General features: G+C 42.8%; 1 protein-coding gene across 4 annotated transcripts in view; it reads left to right on the top strand.

Annotated features, from left to right (window-relative positions):
- Window positions 1-26,179, top strand: part of Arfip1 (ADP ribosylation factor interacting protein 1) — a 60,624-nt gene that overhangs the window by 11,662 nt on the left and 22,783 nt on the right. For 2 of the 4 annotated variants that reach the window (XM_026786220.1, XM_005344161.2), the window contains exons 2-6: window positions 2,271-2,372; window positions 13,139-13,247; window positions 18,006-18,101; window positions 19,507-19,619; window positions 24,412-24,633. In XM_026786220.1, coding sequence (XP_026642021.1) covers window positions 2,280-2,372; window positions 13,139-13,247; window positions 18,006-18,101; window positions 19,507-19,619; window positions 24,412-24,633 — 633 coding nt within the window. In that variant the 5' untranslated portion in view covers window positions 2,271-2,279. Of the gene's footprint in view, window positions 1-46; window positions 350-2,270; window positions 2,373-13,138; window positions 13,248-18,005; window positions 18,102-19,506; window positions 19,620-24,411; window positions 24,634-26,179 lie in introns of those variants that run through there. The other 2 variants (XM_026786242.1, XM_013349027.2) reach the window with 2 other exon arrangements.

Raw genomic sequence — 26,179 nt, 5'->3', positions numbered from 1 at the left:
AAACATTTTGCAAGATGTCAAACTTTTTTGCTTCTTTTTTTGACTTTTATAAGTCACTCCCTTATAGGTGGGCACAGTGATCTGAGAGACACCGCATACCCTGCCAGATTGTTGCTGTGGGTGGATTATGGACTTCCAAGAAATACAATTCCTCTACTTTTAAGAAACGGTGAAACAGAAGCCAGGCATGATAGTCCATATCTTTAATCTCAGCACTCGGGAGGCAGTATTCGATGCCAGACTGATTTGCAGAGCAAATTCCAGGACAGCCATGACTACAAAGAGAAATCCTGTCTCAAAAGAAAAGAAAATGGTGAACTAGAAATTAGAGAGGCGGTCTTATGTGCAGGTACTCGCAACAAGGTTTCTTGAACCATGGAAGTTTTTACTGCAGCATCATAGCAAGTCCTGTACCTGTGCATGTGTTTGTGTGCGCTTGCCTATGTATGTGTGTTTCTGTGTGTGCGCGTGCATGTTCATGTGTGTGTATTTGTGTGTGTACGCGTGCATGCATGTTTGTGTGTCTGCATATGTGTGTTTGTGTGTATATGCACATGTTTACATATGTGTGTTTGTGTTTGTGCTCTTTCTTGTGTTTGTGCATGTGGGTGTGCGTGTGTCTACGTATGTGTGTGTGCGCGTGCGTGTGTGGGTGTCCAGGTATGTGTGGAAGTCTCTCATCTTGCTCAGCTACTGGAGAGCAGGCTGAAGCAACTGAGTCCCCAGTGGAGAAAACTTTAAAAACGGATCCTTTGGAGAGGAAACAGAAAAGGAACCGTTCTGTAAACTCTTCATTGGTGGCTTACATTCTGAAACCACAGAAGAATGCGTGGGGAAAGTTCACAGACTCTGGTTATGAGGCGACCTGCAAGGAAAGGACAAGATAGTTTGACTGTGTAAGCCCCTCCTCCTTGGCCCAGGTTGATGCTGCCCCGACTGCAAAGCCTCATTTGGTAGATGGAATAGCTGAGTCTTCCATTCGATATCAAGAGAGGAGTCTGGAAAACCTGGACCCCCGTGACTGTGAGGGAGCTGTTTGATGGTGGGATTGAGCGAGACCCTGAGGAATACTACATTAGAGGTTACTAATATAGAATATGGAAAATTGATACTATTGAGATCATTTCTGATAGGAAGCCTGGAAGGAAGTGGGGTCTTGCCTTTGTTGCATCTTATGATCATTATCTGTTTATAAAATTTGTTATTATAAAAATACCAAACCATCAGTGGTCAAAATGCATAAGTAAGAAAAGTGTTGTCTACGTAAGTATAGGGAGTCTCAAGTTCTAGAAGTGGAGGTGGAGGTTTAGAGGGTCTTATGGTGGCTGTGGAAATTTAGGACCAAGACCAGGACGCAATTTGTGTGTGTGTTTGTGGGAGCGCAGAATGTGATGATATAAAAGTGATACAGATTTGGGGACGGCTGTAATGTGTGTGGAGGTATGCCTGAGGGTGCAAGTTTCGGAGGTAACCAGATTATGGAGAAGGAAGAGGAGGCTATGGTGGAGGAGGACCAAGGCTGTGGACGTGGTTCCTGCAAACTATAGAGGAGGAGATTACACTGATTCGGGAGATTATAACCTGCAGTCTTCTAACTGTGGTCCAAAGAAGAGTGGAAACCTTGGTGCTGAATAGCTGGGGAGGAACTGTGGTCATGGAGCAGTGGACGGAGGGAGTGAAGGGGTGTGGAGAGAGGAGCCTGTGGTGGGACGGGAGCAAAGCGACTTTAGGTTATAGAGATGACGGTGCTTGCTGGCCGGCGGTGGTGGTGGAGCACTCCTTTAATCCCAGCATTTGGGAGGGAGGGCCAGGCAAATCTATGAATTTGAGGCCAGCCTGGTCTCCAGAGTGAGTTTCAGAAAAGCCAGGGCTACACAGAGAAACCCTGTCTCAAAAAAGCCAAAACCAAGCCGGGGGTTGGTAGCACACACCAACACTCAAGAGGCAGAGGCAGGTGGTTTGGGGCCAGCTTGGTCTACAAGAACTAGTTCAGGACAGGGTCCAAAGCTACAGAAAAATATAGTCCCAAAAAAATTAAAGAAAAAACCAAACCAAAAAAACAAAACTCAAAGCCAGTGCTAAGGAAGCTCTTGTCTCAGTCATACCTTATAACATAGAGAGTGAGATGAGTTATCAGCTTCATCTCAGTCATACCATATCATAAATGTATGTGAATACAGCCTTAAAAACGCACCTTTTATAGTTTGGTATTAGTATGATTTATCTTATTTTTTTATATTTATGTATTTATTTATTATTTTTTTTTTTAGGAATCTGACATGGCTCAAGAGTCTCCCAAAAATTCTGCAGCAGAAATTCCAGTAACTACTAACGGAGAAGTCGATGACTCCCATGAACATGGCTACCACAGGGTAAGAACACTTTGCTTTCTGCTAACACAAAGAATCATGACAAGACTTTGCCAGTCACCTGAGTTTGTTACAAGGAATATTGGGTTGTCTGTGACATTGATTTGCCAAGGTTAAGCTCCACGGCCATCATAAGCTTTGCTGTTTAGCTTAGTAATAGGCAACATAAAAACAGAATTATTAACTAACTTTTATGTCATTAACCAGAATGACAGTGTATCTTACAGTATTGGCACATAATTTTATATAGCTTTTTACTTTTAATAAGAAAAATGCTAGAGTAGTATTTTATCTTTTTAAATATTATTATAAATATTAATATATCCTTTTAAAATTTAGCATCGTCTAATGCTTTTTTTTGAAAAGTGCATAATTCTTAAGTAACTGTTCTTGATTTTGCCTTTGTTTTAGTTACTTTTTGACTTCTGTGATAAAATACCATAACCAAAAAGGGCTTATGGAAGAGGGGCTATTTTGGCTATGATTCCAGAAAGAGAGTCCACTGTAGGTGGGAAGTCATGTTATAGAGATGGGAGCAGGAAGCGTAAATTGAGAACAGGAAATGCAAGGAGGCTATGAACTCGCCAAGCCCACCCCCAGTGGGGTACTTCCTCCAGCGAGGAACTTGCCAAGCCCACCCCCAGTGGTGTACTTCCTCCAGCGAGGAACTTGCCAAGCCCACCCCCAGTGGTGTACTTCCTCCAGCGAGGAACTCGCCAAGCCCACCCCCAGTGGCGTACTTCCTCCAGCGAGGCTCTGCCCCCTCAACACCACCATCAGCTGGGAACCAAGTGTTTAGATCCATGAGCCTGTGGGCGACATGTGTCATTCAAACCACCAAGCAAGCGGTCAACATCCCGAAAGTGGCATAACTGAGATTGAATGCATCTCTTTGATATGTGTGTGTGCTGGGCCGGAACCTGGGACCTTGTGGATGCTTAGCATGCCTCTGCCACTGAGCGACAGCTGAAGCCTAGTGTATTTAATTTTGCTCTGCCTCCAGATTTGGAATTCAGTTTACTGCGTTTTAAAGGATATGAGATTGGAAATATCTGGATTCAAATTTCATCTGTGTCGTTTCTGACAGTATAACTCTGAGCATGTTTCTGTTTCTATAATAAAATACTGACTTTCTATAGGATATTAATAGTCAGTGAGATGAGTAAAGTGCCTAATACGGCCAGAAATGAAAGTGATGCTTGTTATTTTGGCGATTCAACATTCTCTAATGATAGTTGATACAAGTGTACAACTAAAAATATGGTTTCTGTGGTCTTGAAGAGGTGGCTGTGTTTTGTTAGGCTTGTTTGTTGTCTTAGACAGGGTCTCACTCAATACCTCTGGCTGGCCTGGGACTCGCTGTGTAGACCAAGAATGAAAAGAAAACTTATAGAATGGGAAAAATACTTATAAACCACTATTCAATGCAGTTAATGTCCAAAATATGTCAGTAGCAGACAACCCAATTAAAAAATGAGCCACGCACCCGAGTAAACGTTGTTTCTGTCTTTCTCCCCCACATCTTTCTTGTGCCAAGGGTGAGACCCCTGATGTGTGCCAGCACGTACAGTTGTACTCCTGAGTTACAGATGCCAGCTTCTTCCAGAAAGAGTGCAGTAGACAAAGACAGGAAAATGTGCTCAACACCACCGACTCACTAGGAAACCAGAGATTAGAACCAGAGGGAATTGTCACTCACGCGGAATAGAGTGGCCTTTATCAGTATTAGCGCCATTGCTTGGTGTTGCTCGTTTTCACTCTCTCTCTCTCTCTCTCTGTCTCTCTCTCTCTCTGTGTATGTCTTTTAAAGACAGTTCATAAATATAAGACAAATATTGAGGATATTGTGGAGAACCCTTAAACATAATTGGTGGATGTTTTAGTTAGTTTTCTATTGTGTGCTAAGGTTCCAAGACCAAGGCAGTGTACAGAAGAGTCTGCTGGGCTCCAGAGGGGGAGTCCACAGTCATCATGGGGTGAAGCGTGCAGCAGCAGACATGGTGCTGGAGCAGCAGCTAACGAGGCAGGAAGAGCTGCTGGGAACCGTGTGGGATTTTTGAAATCTCAAAGCCTGCCCCCAGTGACACACCTCTCCCAGAAGGCCACATCTCCTAACCCTTCCAAGCAGTTAAATAAATGAGTTTATGGGGGCCTTTCTCATTCAAAACCCCACCGTGGGAATGTAACAGCTATCAGAAAAAACAGTGTATGGAGTGTCCTTGAAAAATTAGGAACAGAAGTTGTGTGTGGGGAGCGTAACTATGAGGATGAAGGAGTGAGAGTCTCCCTTTGTATAGCATGGGTTAGCCCGGAAGAGAAGCAGGCACAGAGAGGGAAACATGTGTGATCTCATTTTGTAGTGAGCATCTCTTTTGTTGTCATTTTTTAAACCTCCAAACACAGAAAAAGAACAGGAGGGTGGGCGGGTGCTGGGCAGGATGGCAGTTTTAGAGTTTGAGGATTCTGAAGACAACGCGTAGCCTGGCTAGTAGTGACTTGTATGCTTGAAATTGGCTACAGTCAGGGCATTTTAGGACACTCACGTGCGCACACTCACGCAGCTAAGGAAGGTGGTAGATATGGTACTGTGTTATTTAGTTATTTCACAGTACTTATGTATCAAAACATGCACACTACAGTTTATCATATACAGTTTTATAAACAATGTATTTATAAATCTGACTTTATATGGCATTTTATACTAAATATATTTTAAATATATGTTAAATAAAGTATTATAAAATTTTAAATAATTAGGGTGTTCTTCTTTCACTATGGGGTTTTGCTATTAATATTAATCTAGGTCATTTATGTGGCTCTGGTTTTGAGCTCTGCTTTGCTTCTTGGCCTGTCTGGAAACAGCACCACAGACTCTCACTGTAGTAAAGAGGACAGGTAAAACTACCAGCCCCAGCCTGGTGTCTGGCAGCTCTGCTCCAGGGTTCCTCCTCGGGACTACTGTGCACATTTAACCCTTTGATGGCTCTAAAGAGTCTTGCCTTTGAGTGGTGCTGAGGAAGCACTTTGCTTGTGCAGCCAGAGCAAGTAACTTGCTGATTTGAAAGTTACTCTTTGTTAATATTAAATTCTCCTTTTGGGTATTGTCCTATGATGTTATTTCACTTCATTTTAGAAGGCAGAGAAAGGAAAAAGATGTTTTTCTCGGAGACCTTTCCATATTGGGTGTGAACTTTTACTAGTGCTGATGCCCCTGGAGAAGCAATAATATATACCATATATACCTAAGTCAGTGCACTCTACCTTGCCCCATAAAGAAACTCGGCACCGTAATGCTTGTTTCAGTCTGTACCTGCTCTTAGTGAAGATGTGTGGTGGTTTGACTGCAATTGGCCCTCATAATCTCATAGGAAGGCCATTATTAGGAGGTGTGGCCTTGTTGGAATGGGTATGGCCTTGTTGGAGGAAGTGTGTCACTTTGGGAATGGGCTATCAGATTTCCCAGTGTCTCACTTGACTTCCTGTTGCCTGCAGGATGTAGGCTCTCAGCTCTTCCTCCAGCACCACACACTGTCATGCTCCCCACCATGATGGTAATGGTACCTCTGAAGCTGTAAGCGAGCCTCCTCAACTAAATGTTTTCCTTCTAAGAGTTGCCGTGGTCATGGTGTCTCTTCACAGCATTAGAAACCCTAAGACGATGGGTCTCTTACATATCTGATATTCTTTAATTAAAATTAACCTTAGTCGTGTGCCTTTCCTCAAGAGTGGAAACAATATTTCAAAAACATCTTTTGACTGTTTCTAGTATATTTATACTCAGAATCTATTAGGCATATATTAACCTAAATATTAGTTACTTTCTCATTTAATTTTCCTTGTTAATGAGCAGGAAATTGTGTTTAACCTCAAATCTTTTCTTTTAATAAAGATATAATTCCATAGAAAAAATAAAATATCAAATGTATTGACTGGAGTTAGACTATATATGTTTATAAAATAGTAAAACAATCTCGTGTGTCTGGATTCCTAAAAAGATTTCAGAGATACCTGTGTGCTTCTTCATGCCTGTTCCTTTAGAATCTCGTAGTGCCTTTTACATGAACGCCAAGTGGTAATTTACTGAGCTGCAGTGATTTGTTTGGCCAGCTGGTGTCGCTGTGGCACAAGCAATGAAATTGTCAACTCTCCTATAGAAAGGATCAGCGTTTTTGTGGTTTTCATCTGATTCCTTGGCCTCCTCTGAGAGTCCACCCTCCACATCCACATTTCCGTGGAGATTTTTGTAGAAGTGCCCATGCTGGAGATCCCTGTAGCAGCATTGTGGTCTCGGCTCATAGATAGGGGTGACAGTCACTGTGGAATCTGAGGCGCCTCCTCTGCTCCTCAGGAGACATGCTCATCTTTTCTTCTGAGTGTAATAATCTTCACAGAAGTGGGGTTACTCTTTGGCCTTTGAACTGTGTATTATTTACAACGATGCTGTTTAAAATGACTAAACAGCAGCTGTGTGAAGCGGTTAGGTGGTGGAGGCCAGAGGGTCAGGGTCGTTCTCTGCTACACAGTCAGTTCAAGGCCAGCCTGGACAACAGTAGACAGCAGGGTAGAAAGCAAAGATGAAATGTGGCGTGTGTCGTTACCGTGTCTGTTAGTGACTGGACGTTTGCATGTTGTCCCTTGAACTGAAGAGAAGCAAACGTAGTCGCACACACTGAAGCCTCTCACCAACTCCGTGGCAATTGTCAGACGAGGGAAACAGTGTCCAAAACTAAAGTGCATAGTCTACACGTTCCATCTCTAAACCCTTTAGAAAGTTACAGAATTTCCATTTAAATTTAGGGGTTCCAGTGTAGGGTCTTCAGAACTTAAATTACAGAGTACTAGCTCGGTGGGGACTTCTTGGAGGTTGGCTCTCCCTGCTCTCCTTTGCAGCAGGCAGAGGACCCTGCATGCCCAGGTGGAGTTGCTAGCGTCACATAGCCACTCTGGAAGCCTGTGTGAGCGGACTGTAATTGCAGTGAGGGGCAAGAACTCTTACTCAAAAAATACTAGGTGTGTAATGGGGGTGTCAGTAACTGTTTATGAATGAATGCGTACTTTTGTTGGAGCTGGCCTAGAAGCTAGGCTTCTAGACCTGAGTGTGGCGGGAAGCGTGTGCTTCAGATGGACAGCATCGTGTGCGCTGGTTGTGCTGTGTGGGCTGTGTTTGCCTGTGTGGATATGAAGTCTTTGTTGTTGTTTTTAGTAACATGTTGAAAAATGATAGACTTGGTCAAATAAGGCAGGCTGATATGTGGTTGGAGGAAATATTGCCCGAGAAATTGCTTATCAAACTGGAGTGGAAAGATAAGCCAGGCAAATGAAGAAGGGGGAGGAGTGTTCCACCAGCCGAGGGTCAGAGGGGTATGAGGACCACAGAATTGGCAGTTCACACGGCATAAAAGGTAGAGGGGGCCACAACAAAGTAAAAAACCGGTTCCTTCAACCAGACTCCCATTTTAGAAATGCGTCTGAACTGAATCTGGTGGTGCTGAAAATACATACGAACCTTACTGAAGTTTTTTAAAGTGTCATATTGCTCATGAAAACATTTTAAGTGTATTAAACTTCAGTATTGAACTGTAGTTTCAGGAGAGTTGGAGCTTAAGCCATTTTAAGGCTTGAATTGAGTGCCAGCAACACGAAAGTGTGAAGTGGGGATTTAGTTCATCCTTTTGGTTATGAATGAACTCATTTCTGAAGGAGACTTTGTAAGATACAGAAATAAATGCAGTAGCATATATTCAACAAGTTAGTAAGTTGTGCAGTACCTTACATTCAAGCACAAAAAAACCTGGCAAGTTATGTGAAGATGGTACTTTAGAAGATTCTGTGCACTCTGGACTATATGGTATTACTTTAGGAAGTTTAACACCCCCCATAGACAGGTTAACAAACGCAGACTTCTGAGTATTATCTCTCAAGTTATCCATTCCTCTCTTCCATCCCGGATTGTCCTGTACCATCACGCTGCTAGTTCCTTTTCAGGATTTTACACCACTCCGGTTGCGCTGCTGTGCTTTTTTTGTAATGACAGAGCTTTGTGTCTTGTAGGATTGCTGCTTGTTCAGCCAAGGCACCTTGGCCACCATGAAGTACTAGCATTGTCAGGCTGGAGGCCATCAGTAGTAAGGTAGATGGTGTTTCCATCACTTAGAAGTGTATGTAATCAGAGACCGCTATCACGTCTGCTTAATCCTGTACGACGTCACCTCATGCCCACACTCTACTGTACTCTCTCTCCATAAGGATTTACACAGTGTTCTTCTTATAAGAAAGTGATTCACGTGGCTAATCTTTCAGGTCAGTTTAGCTGTCCCAGTGGTCTACAATCTGTAGACCACTCCTGTTAGTTACTTCATTTAGGAGGAAAGCGTTTGTTTTGGCTCACAGTTTGTGGGTACCGTCTGTCCTCACAGAGAAGTCATGGCAGCAGAGTCTTGAGGCAGCTGCCTGCACTGCACTTACGACCAGGAAGCCGGAAGCAATGGACGCTGGTGGTCAGCTCATTTCCCCTTTTTGTTCAGTGGAGACCCTAGGCACAGAATGATGCACCAGCCTTACCTGTGAGTCTTCACACCTCAGGAACAAATCTACACACCTCAGGAACAAATCTAGGAACCTCTGGAAGACATGCCCAGAGGTTTATTTCTATGGCAACTCTAAATCCTATCAAGGTGATAGTTCAGATTAAGCACCAGTGACATTTGAATATGTTCAGATGTTTTTAAGTCCTCATATTTTTCCTAAGGCGAGCTTATCTTCACTGAAAGATATGTGTCTAAAAAGTTGTTATGACTTATGCAAGGTGACAGCCATGAAAAAAAGGAAACTGTGGAAATGGACTGGATAAAGCAAGTGGCTTGTGTCAAAATAAATAGGGATGTCGAAACAGAAATTATAATAAATAAAAAAGCAAGGTCTGAATCTTTAAATTTTAGTCCTATATTGTGTGGGTAAGGGAAAATATAAAGAAAGGATTTCTAGAACATGTAGCTCAGGGGCAGAAGATCTGTGTCTCGCAGATGCAGGACCCTGGTTTCTGTCCCCTGTGCTGGGAGAGGAGGATGGGAGGGGGAAGAAAGGCACTTACGTCCTTTTGTTTGTCACTGCCTGACCCCACATGTGCCTCAGAAGTGATTTTAACTGCAAATCTGGGGTGTAGGGAACCAGATGGAAGACCCATACTTTTCTCTTGCTACACGAGGTGTTTGTTGCTTTCTCTTTGTGTACATCAGACCGTTGTATTTGATATGCAGCAGGTACGACAAGGGGCAGGAGCTTGAGTCCCTTAGACTTGTGCAGAGTGGTACTCTTAGCAATATGTGGGGATCTTCAGAAGTCCTGAGTGACTGCAGGACCACTTCATCTTCCCAGTTCTGTTTGTTCCCACGTCTGCTTACGACAGCATCTCTGCCACTCTGAATAAAGTCACTTTTACTGAAATTCACGATCTGCCTACTGGCCTCGGCCTCTTCCTTTGCTTGCTCTCATTCATTCCTTGTTCTTAGTATGAAGCAAACTCTACCTTTAGAGACCGACTGGCCTATGTTTGTGTATTTATGGGCAGTTTCTGCTACATATAGTACCATCTTATGTTTTAAATGTGTACGCTCATTTATTATCTTATCTCTGAGATGTGTTCCTGCCACCCAGCTCCTGGACTCCAGTGTGCCTGTTTCTGACTCCCAGGTAGCTGGGTTTCACAAGCATGTGCACCGCACCCATCTTGAGGGTCACATTTTAGGACTTCAAGCTCAGACTTAGAAGCTCTTTGTAGGTGTCTTAGGTAGAGTCAGTGAATATTAGAAGTTAATTGTATGTTAGTTTTAAAGTATAGGCATGCCCTAATATAATTAAGATGGCATTGTTAAGTGTATTACTTAACGATGGGTCAAGGATGAGTGCTTATAATTCCATGTTTGTGGAGATGATAAGGAGATACACTAATGACTTTGGTGCCTTCTCCTGTCTTTGTCATTTCTAAAGTAATAATCAGTCCTCCTAAATCATATGAAAATTTATATAATCTTCTATTGATCCCACTTCAAACACTCAACAGAGTTCTGTTTATAAATTAACACGAGAGGGTATTGTCCTACGTGCTCTTTGTGTGTTGTCTGTGAGGTAAGCATTATTAACCCTCAGTTATCTCCATTTTATAATAAAGAAACTCAACAAGTTAGAGAAGCTGCCTAGGATCACGTGGTCATTCCGTGGCTGAGCCAGGTTCCCCGCTCAGGATTGTCTGGGTGGACCTCAGAGCAAGTGTCGCAGCCATTCATCCAATTGATTATTGCTCTTGTTTTTTAAAGTAATGAATCCACTTGGAATCAGAACTGACTCTTTCCTGACAACCAAAGTGCTAAACAGTTTTGTTCCTTCTGTGGTCCCTGTGTTCTCAGTCTGGGGAGGTCACCTCGGCCTCCTCACTATAGTACTCTTCACACGGAAGTTGATGTCTTTGTTTCAATCACTATTAGTAACAGACACACCCTGTTGTAATGCCAGTGAAGACACTAGTGTGCTGAACTGCCTAGGCTGAGGACGATGGGATTAAGAAGCTGTTCCCAGGCGTGCTCCATCCACTTAATGTGCTGAGATAAATCACTCAGTAACTGATCTAGCTAGAAAGTCATGAGATTTAAGGTTGAATAAGTAGAACAGGGTTTTTCAAAACTAAGCAAAGATGCCTAAAAGTAAAGCAGATAATCACTACAGTAGGGGAAGAGTTTAGGTTTATATACAGCTGCGGATTTCATAAAACCAGTAGGAGTCAATTAAAGAATATTTAGTCTTCTGTTCTTGAGGAAAATCTTAAAAATGAATTTTAGCTGGGTGGTAGTGGCATACACCATTAATCTCAACACTCAGGAGGCAGAGGCCAACCTGGTCTACAAAGCGAGTTCCAGGACAGCCAGGGCTGTTACACAGAGAAGCCCTGTCTCAAAACAAAAACAAAACAACAACAAAAAGAATTTTAATATTTCAGTTATTAAAATGGCTTAGCAGAATATAAAAGGATAATCATAAGCAGTATTAAAGCAGGGATATCCCGAGGTGGGAATAGCTTCAATTCTTGTGTGTTCAGTTACAAGCCATGTATGCTAAGCCAGATGTAGTGACATGGATATTGTCCCATCACTCCAGAAGTGAAGTAGAAGGGTTGCAGGTTCAAGGCCAGCATGAGGTAGAATAGCAAAGTCCTGTGTCTATAATAAAAGTAAATTTTAGATCTTGTATTTCTTTAAATGCTTAGGGTTACACTAAGGACACTAGTGGCAGAGCCATTCATCAGGTTTATGCAGAGTAATCTCGAAGCAGAGAAAGGCACGGGTTCATGGTTAGTCTCCAGAGAAGACCTTCCTTAGAAGTCTACCCTCGGGAAATGTTTTCATTCTCAAAATAGATTTGGAGCAAATGCTTTTCCCCAGAAGTGTAAGGATGGTAAACTTATTCTTATTTATTACATTTTTTCCACTTTGTGTTTGTAGCCAGGTTCCACGCTGATAACAATGGAAAGATTGGAGAAAATGAGCTGAGGGTTGCCAGTGCCTTGAGCAAGAAAAGCTTAGTGGGTACATTTAAGGGCTAGAGGAATCTCAGAGTTCAGAAAGTTCTTCAACAAGCGTTCAAAATGCTGTCTTCAAATCCTGTTGCTGTCACAGGTGTCACTTAACCTGTGCTAAATGTTTTTATTCAAGCAGCAGCAGCAGCAGCAGCAGCAGCAGCAGCAGCAGCAGCGTAGAGTTGCTGGGAATCAGCTGTGTTGACACTGACATACCTTGCTCCTGTCTGTCTTATGGAAATCAGCTGTGTTTACACTGGCTTACCTCACTCCTGTCTATCTTGTGTTGTGCTCATGCCGGTTGTATATACCAGACACAGTTATTCCACTTATGATACTGAACATGTAGCAGAATTTCATCATACACTTTACTTTTAATTAATCTTGAATTTCATCTTTTGGGGGAGGGGATTCTACTTCTCAGACTTTAGTTTATGATTGGTCTTGACCTTAGCTTCTAACTTCTTTTTGGGGGGCGGGGGGGTTGAAAATAGAGTTTCTCTGTGTAACAACCTTGGTTGTCCTGGAACTCTCTCTGTAGACCAGCCTGGCCTCAAACTCACAGAGATCCGCCTGTCTCTGCCTCCCGAGGGCTGGGATTAAAGGTGTGTGCCACCACCACCCCGCAACTTCTGAGTCTTAAGCTGTCCTTACATGTGTCCCAAATTAATATTCTTCAAGTATTCTTTCACCACATCAATCTACTATTTCACCAATCACATCTACTATTTAGCCCACTTTTAATTGGGATTAAACTTCCTATTTTGTCTGGCCTTTCCCTAATTCCCGCTCCCCCATCTCTCAGTGGAGACTCTAACTGCATTGGCCCTGGATGCTTCCTTGCTGCCCTTCCTGCTTTGGCAGTAATGTGATAATGACCGCCCAGAGTTTCCTGCCTCCTCTACAAGGGTCTTTGTTAGACTGAGATGCATTCTGCCTCACCCTTATTCCCATCTCTCCAAACTTTCGTGTCCTGATACCTTAACCTGATCAGTGTAAAGGTATGTTGTGTTTGGCATACATTGTACCACCTAATAGCAAATCTTGCTGTTTTTGATCATTACAGAATTCCATGTCAATCTAAGGATAATCTGTAGAAAGAGAAAAATATCATAAATCGTAGTTAAAGACACAATTCTGAAATGCTATGTGACATGAGCTCTTTTACCAAGCTCTTTTTCTCTTTTATTCAAATGTTATTAAGGATTTGAAGTGTTCATTACCATCTGGACTTGGACTCTCAGAAACTCAGATTACATCTCATGGCTTTGACAGCACCAAAGAGGGGATTAATGAAGCAGGCACATCCCAAGGTAAGAACCACATATTGTAGAGATGGCTGAAGTGGAGGAAGGGAGGCTCAGAAAGTGCCAGTTCTGTTAAAGAAGACAAGAGCTGAATTCTTTAATTCTGTGATGAAGAGTTGGGCGGTGGTGGCGCACGCCTTTATTCCCAGCACTCGGGAGGCAGAGGCAGGTGGATCTCTGTGTGTTTTGAATCTAGCCTGGTCTACAAAGTGAGTTTCAGGACAGCCAGGACTGTTATACAAAGAAACCCTGTCTCAAAAAAAAAAAAAAAATCTGTGATGAAAAGTGATCATAAACATAATCATCTTTCTCTTCAACTTAAATAACTTAAGAATCATTTCCCTGGTCTTTATGTGAGTATGCCAGCATGTATAATTTTACCGCCTACCATTCCAGAATGCAGCCTGTGGCTCACACACTAGACACAGCCTACAGCTCACGCACACTCTCCCTTCAGCCCCTTTAGCCCCTTCAGCTTATGCTTAAGGAATACTTTTAATAATAATTTTAAAATATTGTTAAATCAAGCTGTAAACTTATTTTAAGAGATTAACTTAGATACTTTTAGCTTGTAACCACAGAAATTGTAACTGTTGATTTATATAAATACAGATTATAGATTTCAAAAGAAATAGGAAATCGTGAGATCACCTTGACGTTCAGTCTCAGCCAGCACTCACAGCACGGCTTACTACAGGGACAGCCACCAGTGCTCAGTAAGGCAGCAGCTTCAAGGGTCTCCTAGTGCCGATGCCAGGGACTGTTAACTCTTTCATTGTGAGTTGTGGCAACAGACTCCAAGTGTGGCTGCTAGGGGGAAGCTCATTGAGCACTTTGTATACAGGGCTTTTGTTAGGACTCCACAACAGGCTTCCTGTGAGCACCCTCAATATTCTAGACTTAACATAAGTCTATAGACACTCAACCTTAACCACACTGTTTGTGTGAACAGTTTCGGCCCTGGGCCCAAGCCTTCTCTGGAAGGAGCTTTTTAAAGTCATCTTCTCAGCATCTGGACAAAGGCCAGTCTTGTAAACAGCCTTTTTAAGGACAGACAGTTAGACCTGCCCTGACTCTCCTGCACACAGTCTGAGAAGTATGTGAGTGTTCACATGAATATGTAGATATGTCTCTAATGCAAAGGGAAAATCTTTTGTTCTTGACTTGCCTGTAACCTTTTCATTGGTTTTTAGTGTAATCTTCCATTAATTCTTTGGCATTTCATACATGCATACAGTACATTTTGATCATCTTCCCCCCTTACTCCTTATCCTCACTTGTCCAAACTTCCCCTCCTTTATAAAAACAGAAGCAAATGTGCTAGTCTTTCTTTTTCTTTCCCCTAGTTTTTGGTTTTTCAAGACCAGGCGGGATTTCTCTATGTAACCCTGGCTATCCTGTCGTTCTGTTGACCAGGCTTGCCTCAAGCTCACAGAGATCCTCCTGCCTCTGCCTCCTGAGCTATGTCAGTATTTTAACAGTGTATATCTGTAAAACTCTTGAAAACAAAAATCAAGACATGTTTATTAAAAAGTACTTTGGGGCTAATGAAAATGCCTCCGCAGGTAAAGACACTTGCCACCAAGCCTGACACCCTAAGTACCTGTTTTTTGAGACCCACATCATAGAACAAGAGAACTAACACCTGCAAACTGTCGTCTGAAAGGGTTGACTAAGTGCCTAAAATTATGATTGCTTATTGACTTACTTTACATAATTTGACACCAGTTTTTGATCAATCGATACTTATTTTTGTGGTACTGGGAGTTGATCTCAGGACCCTGTACATACGAGTCAAGTGCTCTGCCATTAGGCTACATCCCAGCCCCAGTTTCAAATGTTAATGTCAACATGGCGTCCTGGCTAACCGGGTCGGATCTGTCGAGGAGAGACACTTTGGGGTGTTTCATGGGTTAGCAACAGCATGGGTTAGCAGGTGGATCAGCTCTGGTGAACTGAACGGTCGCTTTGCAGAAGCCTTTCTTTTAGCAAGTCAGTTTCTGTGCACTAAGCCACCACTAAGCAGTTCTCGGCCACATGGTACCTCCTGGTTTGCCAGGTTTGCCTGGAGACCACGCCGGGCAAAGGCTCCGTGAGTCCTTCAGGAAGAGCGACTCAGATATCAGCCCCTGAGTGTTTACAGACGGCTACTGCAGCCTCACTCCGGACTCTGTCTCTGCCAGATACCATGGCTCTGTTCAGTCTCATGACAAAACCGATGTGTTGTGTAGATAGTTTCATTATTTTTAATGAAATTATTTGTGTGACATTTGATTTAATCTTTTCCCCTGTAAGTAACGGAGTTGTAGAGTAATTGGCCTGCATGGCCATTGTAATGTGCAATACACTAACATTAAAATGCCAGCCAGTTTCACTTGCTTGTAAATACTCTAATACTCAAATTGGAATGAGTATGTTTTGTGCTGATGGGAGTAGTTCCTCTCTTTGAACTGAGTTTATAAAGCTTGTTTTAACCTACAATGCATTATTGAACAGATCAGTGTGTTCATGAGAGAATTCTGTGTACTTAAGTAGTTCAGCACTTACTGGAGACACCATTGTCCTAAGACGTGTGTAGGAATGAGCACTGGAATGAATGACATGAGTCTTAGGTATTAGGTCACTGTTAGCTCTCTGGACACAAGGCTGACTAGTTATTACATAATTAATAATAAACTTTTCTACTTGTTCCTAAAGTTTAAAAATTATACCTGGTCAACAACAAAAATGTGGCAGGATCAGTAACAACACAGTCAAAAGTAAACTTAAGCTCCTTACAAGGACAAATGCTTGGTCCGAGTTGTTGTTGTTTAAATGAGAGTTGTAATCATTGCATCTGCCAGGATTTCTGTTGAAAGGAAATTGGCTAATTCCACCAAACTTAGTCAGTTAGCAAGATCTTTAGGTTTTGTTGTAGAATATCATTTTAAGGGGTATTGCTTTTGCTTATGCTCTGGAACATTTGTTTAATGATGCAAAGATGTGTTTGATTAAGAAAATTTCACCTGTGGTTGGGAGACTGAGTCAGCAGTTAGCTGACTGGAAGTTGTAGGGAGGAGCCTGGGGGAGAAGGGTTTATTCTGAGGGGTGATAAAAAAACAGAAGGATTTCTCTGGAGATAGGCGGAGAAGGGCTAGGTGAGCTGCTTGCTGCTCAGTCTCTCTGGGGAGCAGGATTCCACCTCTGCCTTTGAATCCTGAGCTCTTCAGAGGGACAGAGATCTAGATAAGTAGCTGTGAAAGAGTCTGTGTCCCAGGGAACAGAGTTTCCTCGGGCTGCTTGCAGCTCCTGCAGTGCTGCTGGTTCTGCGGAGTTAAAACCAGCTGCTGGTTGCTGACTAGGACAGCTGTAGCTTAAAAGGCAGCAACAAAGTTTTATGTTCTGTTTTTTCTTTTGGGAGAGAAGGTCTTATAGTCAGGTGTAGTTCAGGATGGCCCAAAATGACAATCCTGCATCAGGCACCTCTCCTGGGTCCTAGGAATAGAGGTGTGTACCTCTATGTCCAGCCTTATGATTTTGGATGCTTAAGAGTATTTTGTGGGAATTAGTGAGCACCTTTGATAGCTAAGTTTAGTTGGGAGGGCTAATTAAGCCACAAATCTAAAGGCTTGCAGTTCTGAAAATATGGAAAATGGTAGGCACCTCTGAAGGCAAGGCAGACAACTGAAGTCCCACCCTGTTTGCCATTTGGAAGCTGTATCACTTGCTACACACGTTATACACACGGCCTGTGTTGTATGAGCTGTAATAACAGAACAGCAGAGCTCTGTTCCCCAGGTCAGCAGACAAGGAACTCTGGTCGTTGGTTCCTTGTGTTTACTGCTTCCTTATGATGGGAACTCTGTGTCTTAGACAATAGAGATGGTCTTTGTATAACGTGGCTCTTAAACTGGACAGCCTGTTGAAATGTCATGTGACTGAGTATTTAATTTGATAGTGGAGATCCTGTTGTGTGGATTGTGAACTTCCCCATATGAAGCTGTTGGACCTCCTGAACCTCATTCTTTGTAAACTTTATTGTGACTGTTAACACTAATTGATGTCTATCAGCCAGGCTAGGGTTTTTTTTTGTTGTTGTTGTTTGTTTGTTTGTTTTTGGGTTTTCGAGACAGGGTTTCTCTGTAGCTTTGGAGCCTGTTCTGGTACTAGCTCTTGTAGACCAGGCTGGCCTCGAACTCACAGAGATCCACCTGCCTCTGCCTCCCGAGTGCTGGGATTAAAAGCGTGTGCCACCACTGCCCGGCTCAGCCAGTCTAGTTTTAAGTTTTGTAATTTAATAGCTTCAAAGAGACATACATCTCTACTTTAAACAATGGTGGTAGTCTCTTTAGATCTGACATATACTTGAATTCAATGTAAGCAGATTTTCATACTATTACAACTGAAGGCTGTCTTGTTTATGTTGTGTATGGGATATGTACATTTCTTGCTAATTATATATAAAGTAGATATTGAGTCATTCCTGTCATGAATTAATTTGATATAAATTTTATCCAGAAAACCTGGGAAGATTGTAATTGAAATAATATTTTATTATAGGCTTTGAAATATTCCCAACTAGAGCTGGAGAGAAGACTCTGTGACTGAGAGCACTTGCTTTGCGAACATGAAGCATCTTTTCCACAGGAGAGCAGGCATATTAATTATAATCTTAACCGCAGTGTTCCACCATGTTAAAGGGATTGTCAGCAGATCTCTGTGTCTGTAGATGTTTCACGTGTGGAGGAGGAAGTGGATTTTACAGTTTAATGTCTGCCCTTTCAGGTTCCTCAGCGCCACCTTTGCCATCCGTTCTGTCTCCCAGCAGGGTTGCAGCTGGTCAGCTGGCTCAACAAGGAGGTGACCTAACTGTCTCTGCAGGTATTCACTGATCAGACTGAAGGGCCTCTCCTGCTGTATCCAGCCTAACTCTGGTCATAATTGCTTGCTCTGTGTTTCTAGGCGTGTGCTCTTCTGGCTGTTATGGCTGTTGCTGTTGCTTTCTCTAACGATAACAGAAATCATTTTTCTAGCTGCCGCCTGTCTTTTCAAAGCAATTAGTTTGCATCTCAGACCTGAAATTTAATGATTTTTAAAGGTTAAAAAATAAAATGTAATTTATTTTAATTCATTCTCTCTTTTCTCTGGTCGGTATAGGTCCACTTACTTGATTCTGACCTCTTGGCTTTGCAGCTCTGCCCTCTGCCAGCAGGAAGGGAACTTTGACAGTCATGTTATTGAGAGTGGGTCACGTGGGAAGGTTGTGTATTCTCGCCAGCCTCAGCATACAGATAGTTTGTGATTGCAACAAAATACTGAAAATAGGCTGGATTATTAGTACTTACCTGTAATCTCAGCATTGGGAAGGTTGAGACTGAAGAGTTCGGGGCTAACCTGAGCCATATAAGGGGACATTTTCAAAATCAAAACATGAAAACCACACATATTTTTTTGTATAGCATTAGTGTTTTATTTTTGCATTGCTCTGATTCTTAGGTAAAGCTATACTAAAAGCAATCTGGCTATTGGAGGAAGTGGGAGAAGAAGATTTATACTCACCCTGATTCTTGGTGTGTGTGCCTGCACATATACGTGCATGTGTAGTCCAAAGGTCAGCCGTGGTTGTCTTACACCATCACCCTTCAGTGTCTTTCGCTAAGCCTGAAGCTCATCACATCAGCCAGGCGGGCTGAGCCCCTCCCCACCATCTGTGCTAGGGTTACTGACCTGTACCACCACACCCAGCTGTGGTGCTAGGGATCTGAGCCTGCGCCTGGGGCTGGTATAGGGATCTGAGCGTGCGCCTGGCGCTGGTATAGGGATCTGAGTGTGCGCCTGGCGCTGGTATAGGGATCTGAACGTGCGCCCAGGGCTGGTATAGGGGGGATCTGAGCGTGCGCCCAGGGCTGGTATAGGGATCTGAGCCTGGCGCTGGTATAGGGAAATGAACGTGCGCCCGGGGCTGGTATAGAGGCCCTTTACAGAGTAAGCGTCCCACAGACCAGCCAGACATTCACTGTTTTTGTTTTTTAAGGTAAGTTTGGAGCAGAATTTGTTTCCTAAGGTTAGACAAACCACATGTTTGTTTAATGGACAGAAATATTTGTAAGTGATTAGGAAATTATCCTAACATGGTTCTAGAGGCTCTATACTCCTTCATGCAGTGGGAACCTTTGTGGTTTTTTATGATTACGTAGTTCAAGTGAATGGCATCAGGTTTTATTTTTTTCTCTCATGCCCTGAGTTTATCTGGATTTTTCTTTTGTCTTTTGTTATGATCATGCAGGTGGCCAGAGAACACACACAAAAGGTGGAGCAGTTATTCTAGCAGATGAAATTAAAAATCCTGCAATGGAAAAATTAGAACTTGTTAGAAAATGGAGTCTCAACACATACAAGGTTTGTAATTTTTAAATATTTCTACCCTAACTGTCTCCAAGACTTTTCATTTATATGTTATTCCCATTATCATATTTATCATTCTTATACAAACATGAAAATACCATCAAAAATGGACATGCAATTTGGAAATAAAACATTGGTTCCATTATTTGTCTTTATATGTAATTTAAAGTTTAATATACAAAAGATTAAAAAAGACTTACTAAAACACTTAACTCTGACAAATAATACACATATATAAAACAAACAAACATGCATGCATGCCTGAAATTGTAGCACTTAGGGGGCCAAAGCCCGAGGAGGATTGTTCTGCCTTCCAGGCCAGTCAGGGCTGCATCTGGAGACTGCCTCCACACACACAAGTCTCAGAATACCTTTAGCTATAGAGCTACTGCAGATGTGCTCATCCATTCTCCTTCTCTGCGACCAAGGGATCCTTTGAGTTCAGCATCCTGAGCTACCTGGACTAAAGGCTCAGGCCCCTGAGTGTGGCCTCATCGTGATAGTGTATAGTACACTCATTCTTCAAAGTGGGAAACTGTGATCTTGTAATAATAATTCGTACTGTACAGACAGCACCAGGTTATAAATTCAGCATAGCTGTTCCCCTAATGAACTCAGTAAAACAAGCTGGTTTTTACATCTACAGCACACTGATACATTACAAACCATCCAAGCCACAAATCCACTTAGTACTTTTGATCAGACGCTGCAAGTCATGGAATCCTTCAGATGAAAAGCCCGACAGCTCAGGCTGCAGCATGAGCACAGCGCTGTAAGTCTGTGATTGGCAGCTCAAAACTGTCTACATTTTACACACAGCAGTTTTCTCTTATGTGTCAGGACTAAAGCAGAGTGAAATTATTCTTTCAATTAATAGATTTAAAATACAACCTGAAACCCTCTATAAAAATACTACCTTTCTTGCCATATAGGGGGTTGAACTTGTGTGTGCTAGGCCGGCACCCTGTAACAAGTTGTCTTAGTTTTGTTTAGATTTATTTATTTTTTTTGTGTGTAAGTGTTTTGCCTGTGTGTAAATATGTGTGCCATGTGCCTGTCAGGAGAGGGCACCAGACCTGCTGGGACTGGAGGTGTGGATGCTGGGAACTGAACCGGGGTCCTCTGCAAGAGCAGCGAGTGTTCTTAACTACCGAACCATCTCTCCAGGCCCCCCCCCCCCCCCCCCCCCCCCCCCCCCCCCCCGCGCCCGAGTTTTCTTAATAAGATAACAGTGCTTTGAAATCTGCTACGTGAGTCTTTCCTAAAGCTGTTTAGTTCGTGTCATCACACGGCCTGATACTGGCAGTACTCTGCCAGAAGGAATTCCTACATTCACCGTCCTCACGGAGGGCATTCCGTGTAAGTCCTCACCCCTCTGTTCTCAGGGGTAGGGATATATGATGCTTGCCTTTATGTTCTTTCAGTACAACTACTGATTAAGTGGAAATCCTCATCCCTTCCTCTTGTTGATCTTTCATATCTAATCAGTCATTGGATCCTATGGGATTCTCTTGTCTCAGCTTTCAGTCCTGGTTCATATCTTTAGTATGCTCTCACTGTGATTACAATTACCAGCCAGTCCTCTTGTGTTACTTTAAACCTAGTCAGCAGATCCCGTTGTCTTCAGAACAGCATGACCCTCAGCCGCCTTACCTGCTCTATTAGTTACTGCTTTTGTCTACAGACCTCGTCCACACCGAATTACCCAGGAATCCCCTGCTGTAACCCTGCGGCTGCAGGAGGGCGATTCGCTGGCTGCTTGGGGTTCCAGTCCTTTCACTTGTGCGACTTTTACACCTCACAAACCTCTATTATAGACTAGGAAAAGAAACAAAAGCAGACTAATAAAAAGAAATAAATAAAACAGGGTATTAACCTATTTTTAAAGATAGTAACCTTTATTTATTAACCTAATATTCAACTATTTCTTCAAATGAAAGTAAGGAAATTAATTTGAGAAGGTGGATTCAAGACCTGAACTGGAAGTTCCTTCTGGTGTGTGTTTGTCTTAGTCTGTCTGTCCATCCTCCTGCCTTCCCGTCTCTTCGAGGCAGTGTTGCTGTTTGCCCTGTTTGACCCCCATGAGCCGTCTCAGTTTCAAGCTCTCATAGTTCATATCGTTCCTAAATATGGAATGTTGCAAGGAGCCCCTTGTTCGTCCCGGCCTCTTAGCCCCGAAAAAAATCACACAGAAACTATATTAATTAAATCACTGTTTGGCCCATTAACTCTAGCTTCTTATTGGCCAACTCTTACATATTAATTTAACCCATTTCTATTAATCTATGCTCACCAACAACAAGGTCGTAGCCGACCAGCAAAGTTTCAGCCTGTCTGTCTCTGGCAGAGGCTCCATGGCTTCTCCCCAACTCCACCCTTCTTTCTCCCAGCATTCAGCCTAGCTTTCCCTGCCTACCTAATTTCTGCCTTGCTATAGGTCTAAAGCATTTTCTGTATTCATTAATGGTAATCACAGCACACAGAGAGGACTCCCACATCAATGAAATACTTTTTTAAAGTCATTCTTTAAATTCTGAAGCAGTTTCCATTAGCATTCTCCTTATCAAATCTTGGCTCAGCAGATTTCCCTGTCTGGGCTGCAGTGGAAGGCAGGATGCTTTGACTGGCAAATAGTAGAAGTCTCTAACAGGGAGCTCCAGGAGCAAGGGCCTCCCTTTTGTCTTGTCACAGGCCCAGATAGCCATGTGATCAGTGTTTTCTCCTTAAAGTCAGTGTCTCCTGTTAAACTTTTCTACTTTTCTATTTTGACTTTCGTCTTCTAGAATAGTTTTATTTATTTAGAGGGAGTGTGTGTGTGTGTGTGTGTGTGTGTGTGTGTGTGTGTGTGCGTGTGTGCATGTGCACACACATGGGCTCATGCCATAGTGCACCTGCGCAGGTCAGAGGACAACTTGCTGGAGTTGGTTCTCTCGTTCCCCCATGAGTGTCCTAGGGATCAGACTCAGATCGTCAGGCGTAAGTACCTTTTCTTGCTGTTAATTAATGCTGTTGCCTCATCCTTTGTCATGGCTCCAGGGATTTGACCTGATTAAGAGAATAAAGAAAAGACAAACGAACAGACACAGAACAGCTGGGATGGGGTGGACTGGGCTCTCTGATGAAGGACTTCAGTACCCCAGGAGCTTAGCATGTTTATTATATAGAATTGAGCAGGGAGGCTTGGTTAATGCATGCAGATAAACAAGGAGGCAGGACTTATGGACCGAGGACACTGGTGTAGCTGGCTTAGCACAGTAGGGGTGGTCTTTGTAGGGGAACAGTTTTCAGACTGTGAGCATTCTGGATGGGAAATATGTGGTGGGTATTCTCTGTACACACTCAGATCCACACACAGACCAGAGGAAGGGTCTGCACACACTCAGATCCACACACAGACTGGAGGAAGGGTCTGCACACACTCAGATCCACACACAGACTCTAAGCCTCCCTCCTGGGAAAAGTCTGAGCCTCTGGGGTCCTTGATGTGGCTGTGCCCTTGTTCGCTCAGGTCTTCCTCCACGCACCTCTTCCTGGAACTTTGGAAAATGTAATAAACATCATATTTAAAGGTTATATGATTTACTACCACCTTTTGTTGTTGCTGCTGCTGCTGTCTGGGATGTTTCATTTGCTCTTTTGTATTTTTTTTTTTTAAGATAGGATCACAGGTGTCTTAAACTCCTGATCTGCAGGCTGTCCAGTGTGCCACCCCATCTGGCTTTTTATTACCTTTTAGGATTTTTTTTAATTGTATTTGTATTTTTTAATTTAATCTCTTTTTAAATTATTTATTTATTTACTTATTTGATTTTTTTGAAACAGAGTTTCTGTGCATCTCTGGAACCTCTCTTGGAACTTGCTCTGTAGTCCAGGCTGACCTTGAACCCACAGAGATCCACCTGCCTCTGCCAAGTGCTGGGATTAAAGGCGTGCCAGCACCACTCAGTGATATTTTATATTTTTAATGATGAAGAATACATTGATACCTTACACAATTATTCTTTGAATGATGGAATACAATTATTATTTTCTTAAAAAGGTATTACTAGAAAACTTACTTCTTTTTGATTTTTCAAGACACAATTTCTGTCTAGCTTTGGGGCCTGTCCTGGAACTAGCTCTTGTAGACCAGGCTGGCCTCACAGAGATCCATCCGCCTGTCTCTGCCTCCCCAGTCCTGGGATTAAAGGTGTGTGCCACTGCTACCCAGCAGAAAGCTTACTTTCTTATTCTCTGAAATTAGGTACATTCTTAAAAAGTGTTATGTTTCCAAGACAGAATAGATCAACAGTTTTATACTATGCTGCACTTGGGGAATTTCTGCTCTCTCTTCCTTATCTTCTTCCTGTTTCTTTCCCCTTTCCCTCTCTTTCCTTTTGTCCTCCCTTCCCAATCACATGCAAATTAGAAAAGTGACCAGTGAGAGAGGCCATCTTGGCAGTCTTGTTTTCCCTCTGTTTACTGTCGTGCTGTTCTACAGAACTATCAGTATCCCTGTAGCTTTCAGTACTTTATCCAACAGCAGTAAACCCGAAAGTGATTGTGTGGACAATCACTTGGCTAGTTAGACTAGCTAGGAGTGTGTCAGAGCTTCCTTAGCTTAGTAGTAGTTTTGGGCAAGCCTGTGAATATCTTCCTAGGTCCTGGGAAGGGAGCAGTGTTCCGCCTGCTAACGGCCACTCCGGTACAGAGCTGGTCTATGCAATATGGTGTAGGACTTTGCATTGCTGCAGTATTTTACTCTCTCTTTTTCTCTTTCTAAACAAAGCATATCTTTTCATTTTAGTGCACCCGGCAAATCATCTCTGAGAAACTAGGCCGTGGCTCGAGGACAGTGGACCTGGAACTGGAAGCTCAGATCGATATATTAAGAGATAATAAGAAGAAGTATGAGAACATTCTGAAGCTGGCTCAGACGCTGGCAACACAGCTCTTCCAGATGGTGCACACCCAAAAGCAGCTTGGAGATGCGTTCGCTGACCTGAGTTTGAAGTCTCTAGAACTCCACGTAAGATTATTTAAAATAATTCTTAAGGATTGTGGGTGTAAGGGGGCTAGTAGAAGTATCCTGTGAGGTAATTTTTCCATTTGTGATTTGCTAAACTCTTAGCAAAATTGGCATTGTTGTGTTTGTTTGGGCTGGACATTGAACCCAATGGCATGTGCTATACCCCTGAGCTATATCCCCAATCCCCGATATAAATGGAATTTCGAGGCTTTCTTTTAAGATGTCATGCAGTCTTTAAGAAGGCCCAGATGACGCCCAGATGGCGTCAGTATAATGATTGATTTGTACCTGGAATAGATGCCGGCTGGAGGTTCTTGGTGAGCAAGAAGGAAAAAGATTGGCAACCTGCCCAAGCCCACAAAGAACCATAACTATGATGATTTTGGTGGTATCTTAGGGTTTCTGTTGCTGTGAGGAGACACCATGACTACATCTCTTATAAGGGAAAACATTTGATTGGGGTGGCTCATTCCCAGTTCAGGGGTTCAGTGCAGTATCATCCTGGTGGGACGTGGTGGCGTGTAGGCAGACACGGTGCTGGAGAAAGAGCTGAGAGTCAGTCCTACATCTTGCAGGCAACAGGAAGTGCACTGACTGTCACATTGAGTGAAGCTCAAGCAAAAGAGACCTCAAAGCCCGCCCCACAGTGACACACTTCCTCCCAAGGCCATACCTACTTCAACAAGGTAGCACCTCTTAATGCCACACCCTAAGGGACCATTTTCTTTCAAACCACCACAGGTGGGATAAAAAGTAAGTTAGTCATTTACTGTGAAAACCTCTTAGCAATCTCAAGGTATGTTGAACACATGTTTGAGTAGACTTGTGGTATACGTTTACTAAAATTATTAAGATAAATTAGGTTTAGGACTGCAGTACAACTCAGATAAGAGTGTGTTTATCATTTCCCAGGCAGACATGTAGAATGAAGGTCTTATTTTTAGCATTTATTTCCATAAATATTGAGCAGAACATTTTTTTGTTTGTGTTAACAAAATCTTTAGCCCAAGCTAGCTCTTAACTCCCTCTACAACCAAGGATGACTTTGAACTTGTGATTTTCCTGTCTCTGCTTCCTGAATGCTGGGGTTTGCATGTGTGTACTGCCATGCTCTGTCTACATGCTGCTGGAGCTCAAACGCAGGGGTGGCGCATGCTAGGCAGTCACTCCACCGCTGCATCCCAAGCCACGTGAAACATTCCTGAGAATTTCTGTTACTATCTCAGGACTCTTTGGATGACTGGCTGTTTGTGTTGCCTAGAGCAAAAGATAAAAACCCTCCACAGCCAGACATCCAACATGTAGAAATAGAACATTTAAAGCAGGAAATCACTTGGTCCTGGAGACGTGGATAGGAGACTTGGTACAGATAATAATATATTACAGTAATAAGAAATTCAGTTTTAGATGATCCATTGGACAGCAATTTGCTTTAGGTTGTATGCATGGGTGGATTTATTTCCAGGGTGCTATTCTGTTGCATTAGTCTCTCTTTTGCATGGGTGGATTTATTTCCAGGGTGCTATTCTGTTGCATTAGTCTCTCT

The sequence above is a fragment of the Microtus ochrogaster genome, chromosome 1 (genome assembly GCF_000317375.1).
Source record: "Microtus ochrogaster isolate Prairie Vole_2 chromosome 1, MicOch1.0, whole genome shotgun sequence".
NCBI lineage: Eukaryota > Metazoa > Chordata > Mammalia > Rodentia > Cricetidae > Microtus > Microtus ochrogaster.
Note: the sequence above shows the minus strand (reverse complement) of the source record. Positions and strands in the feature narration are given on the sequence as shown.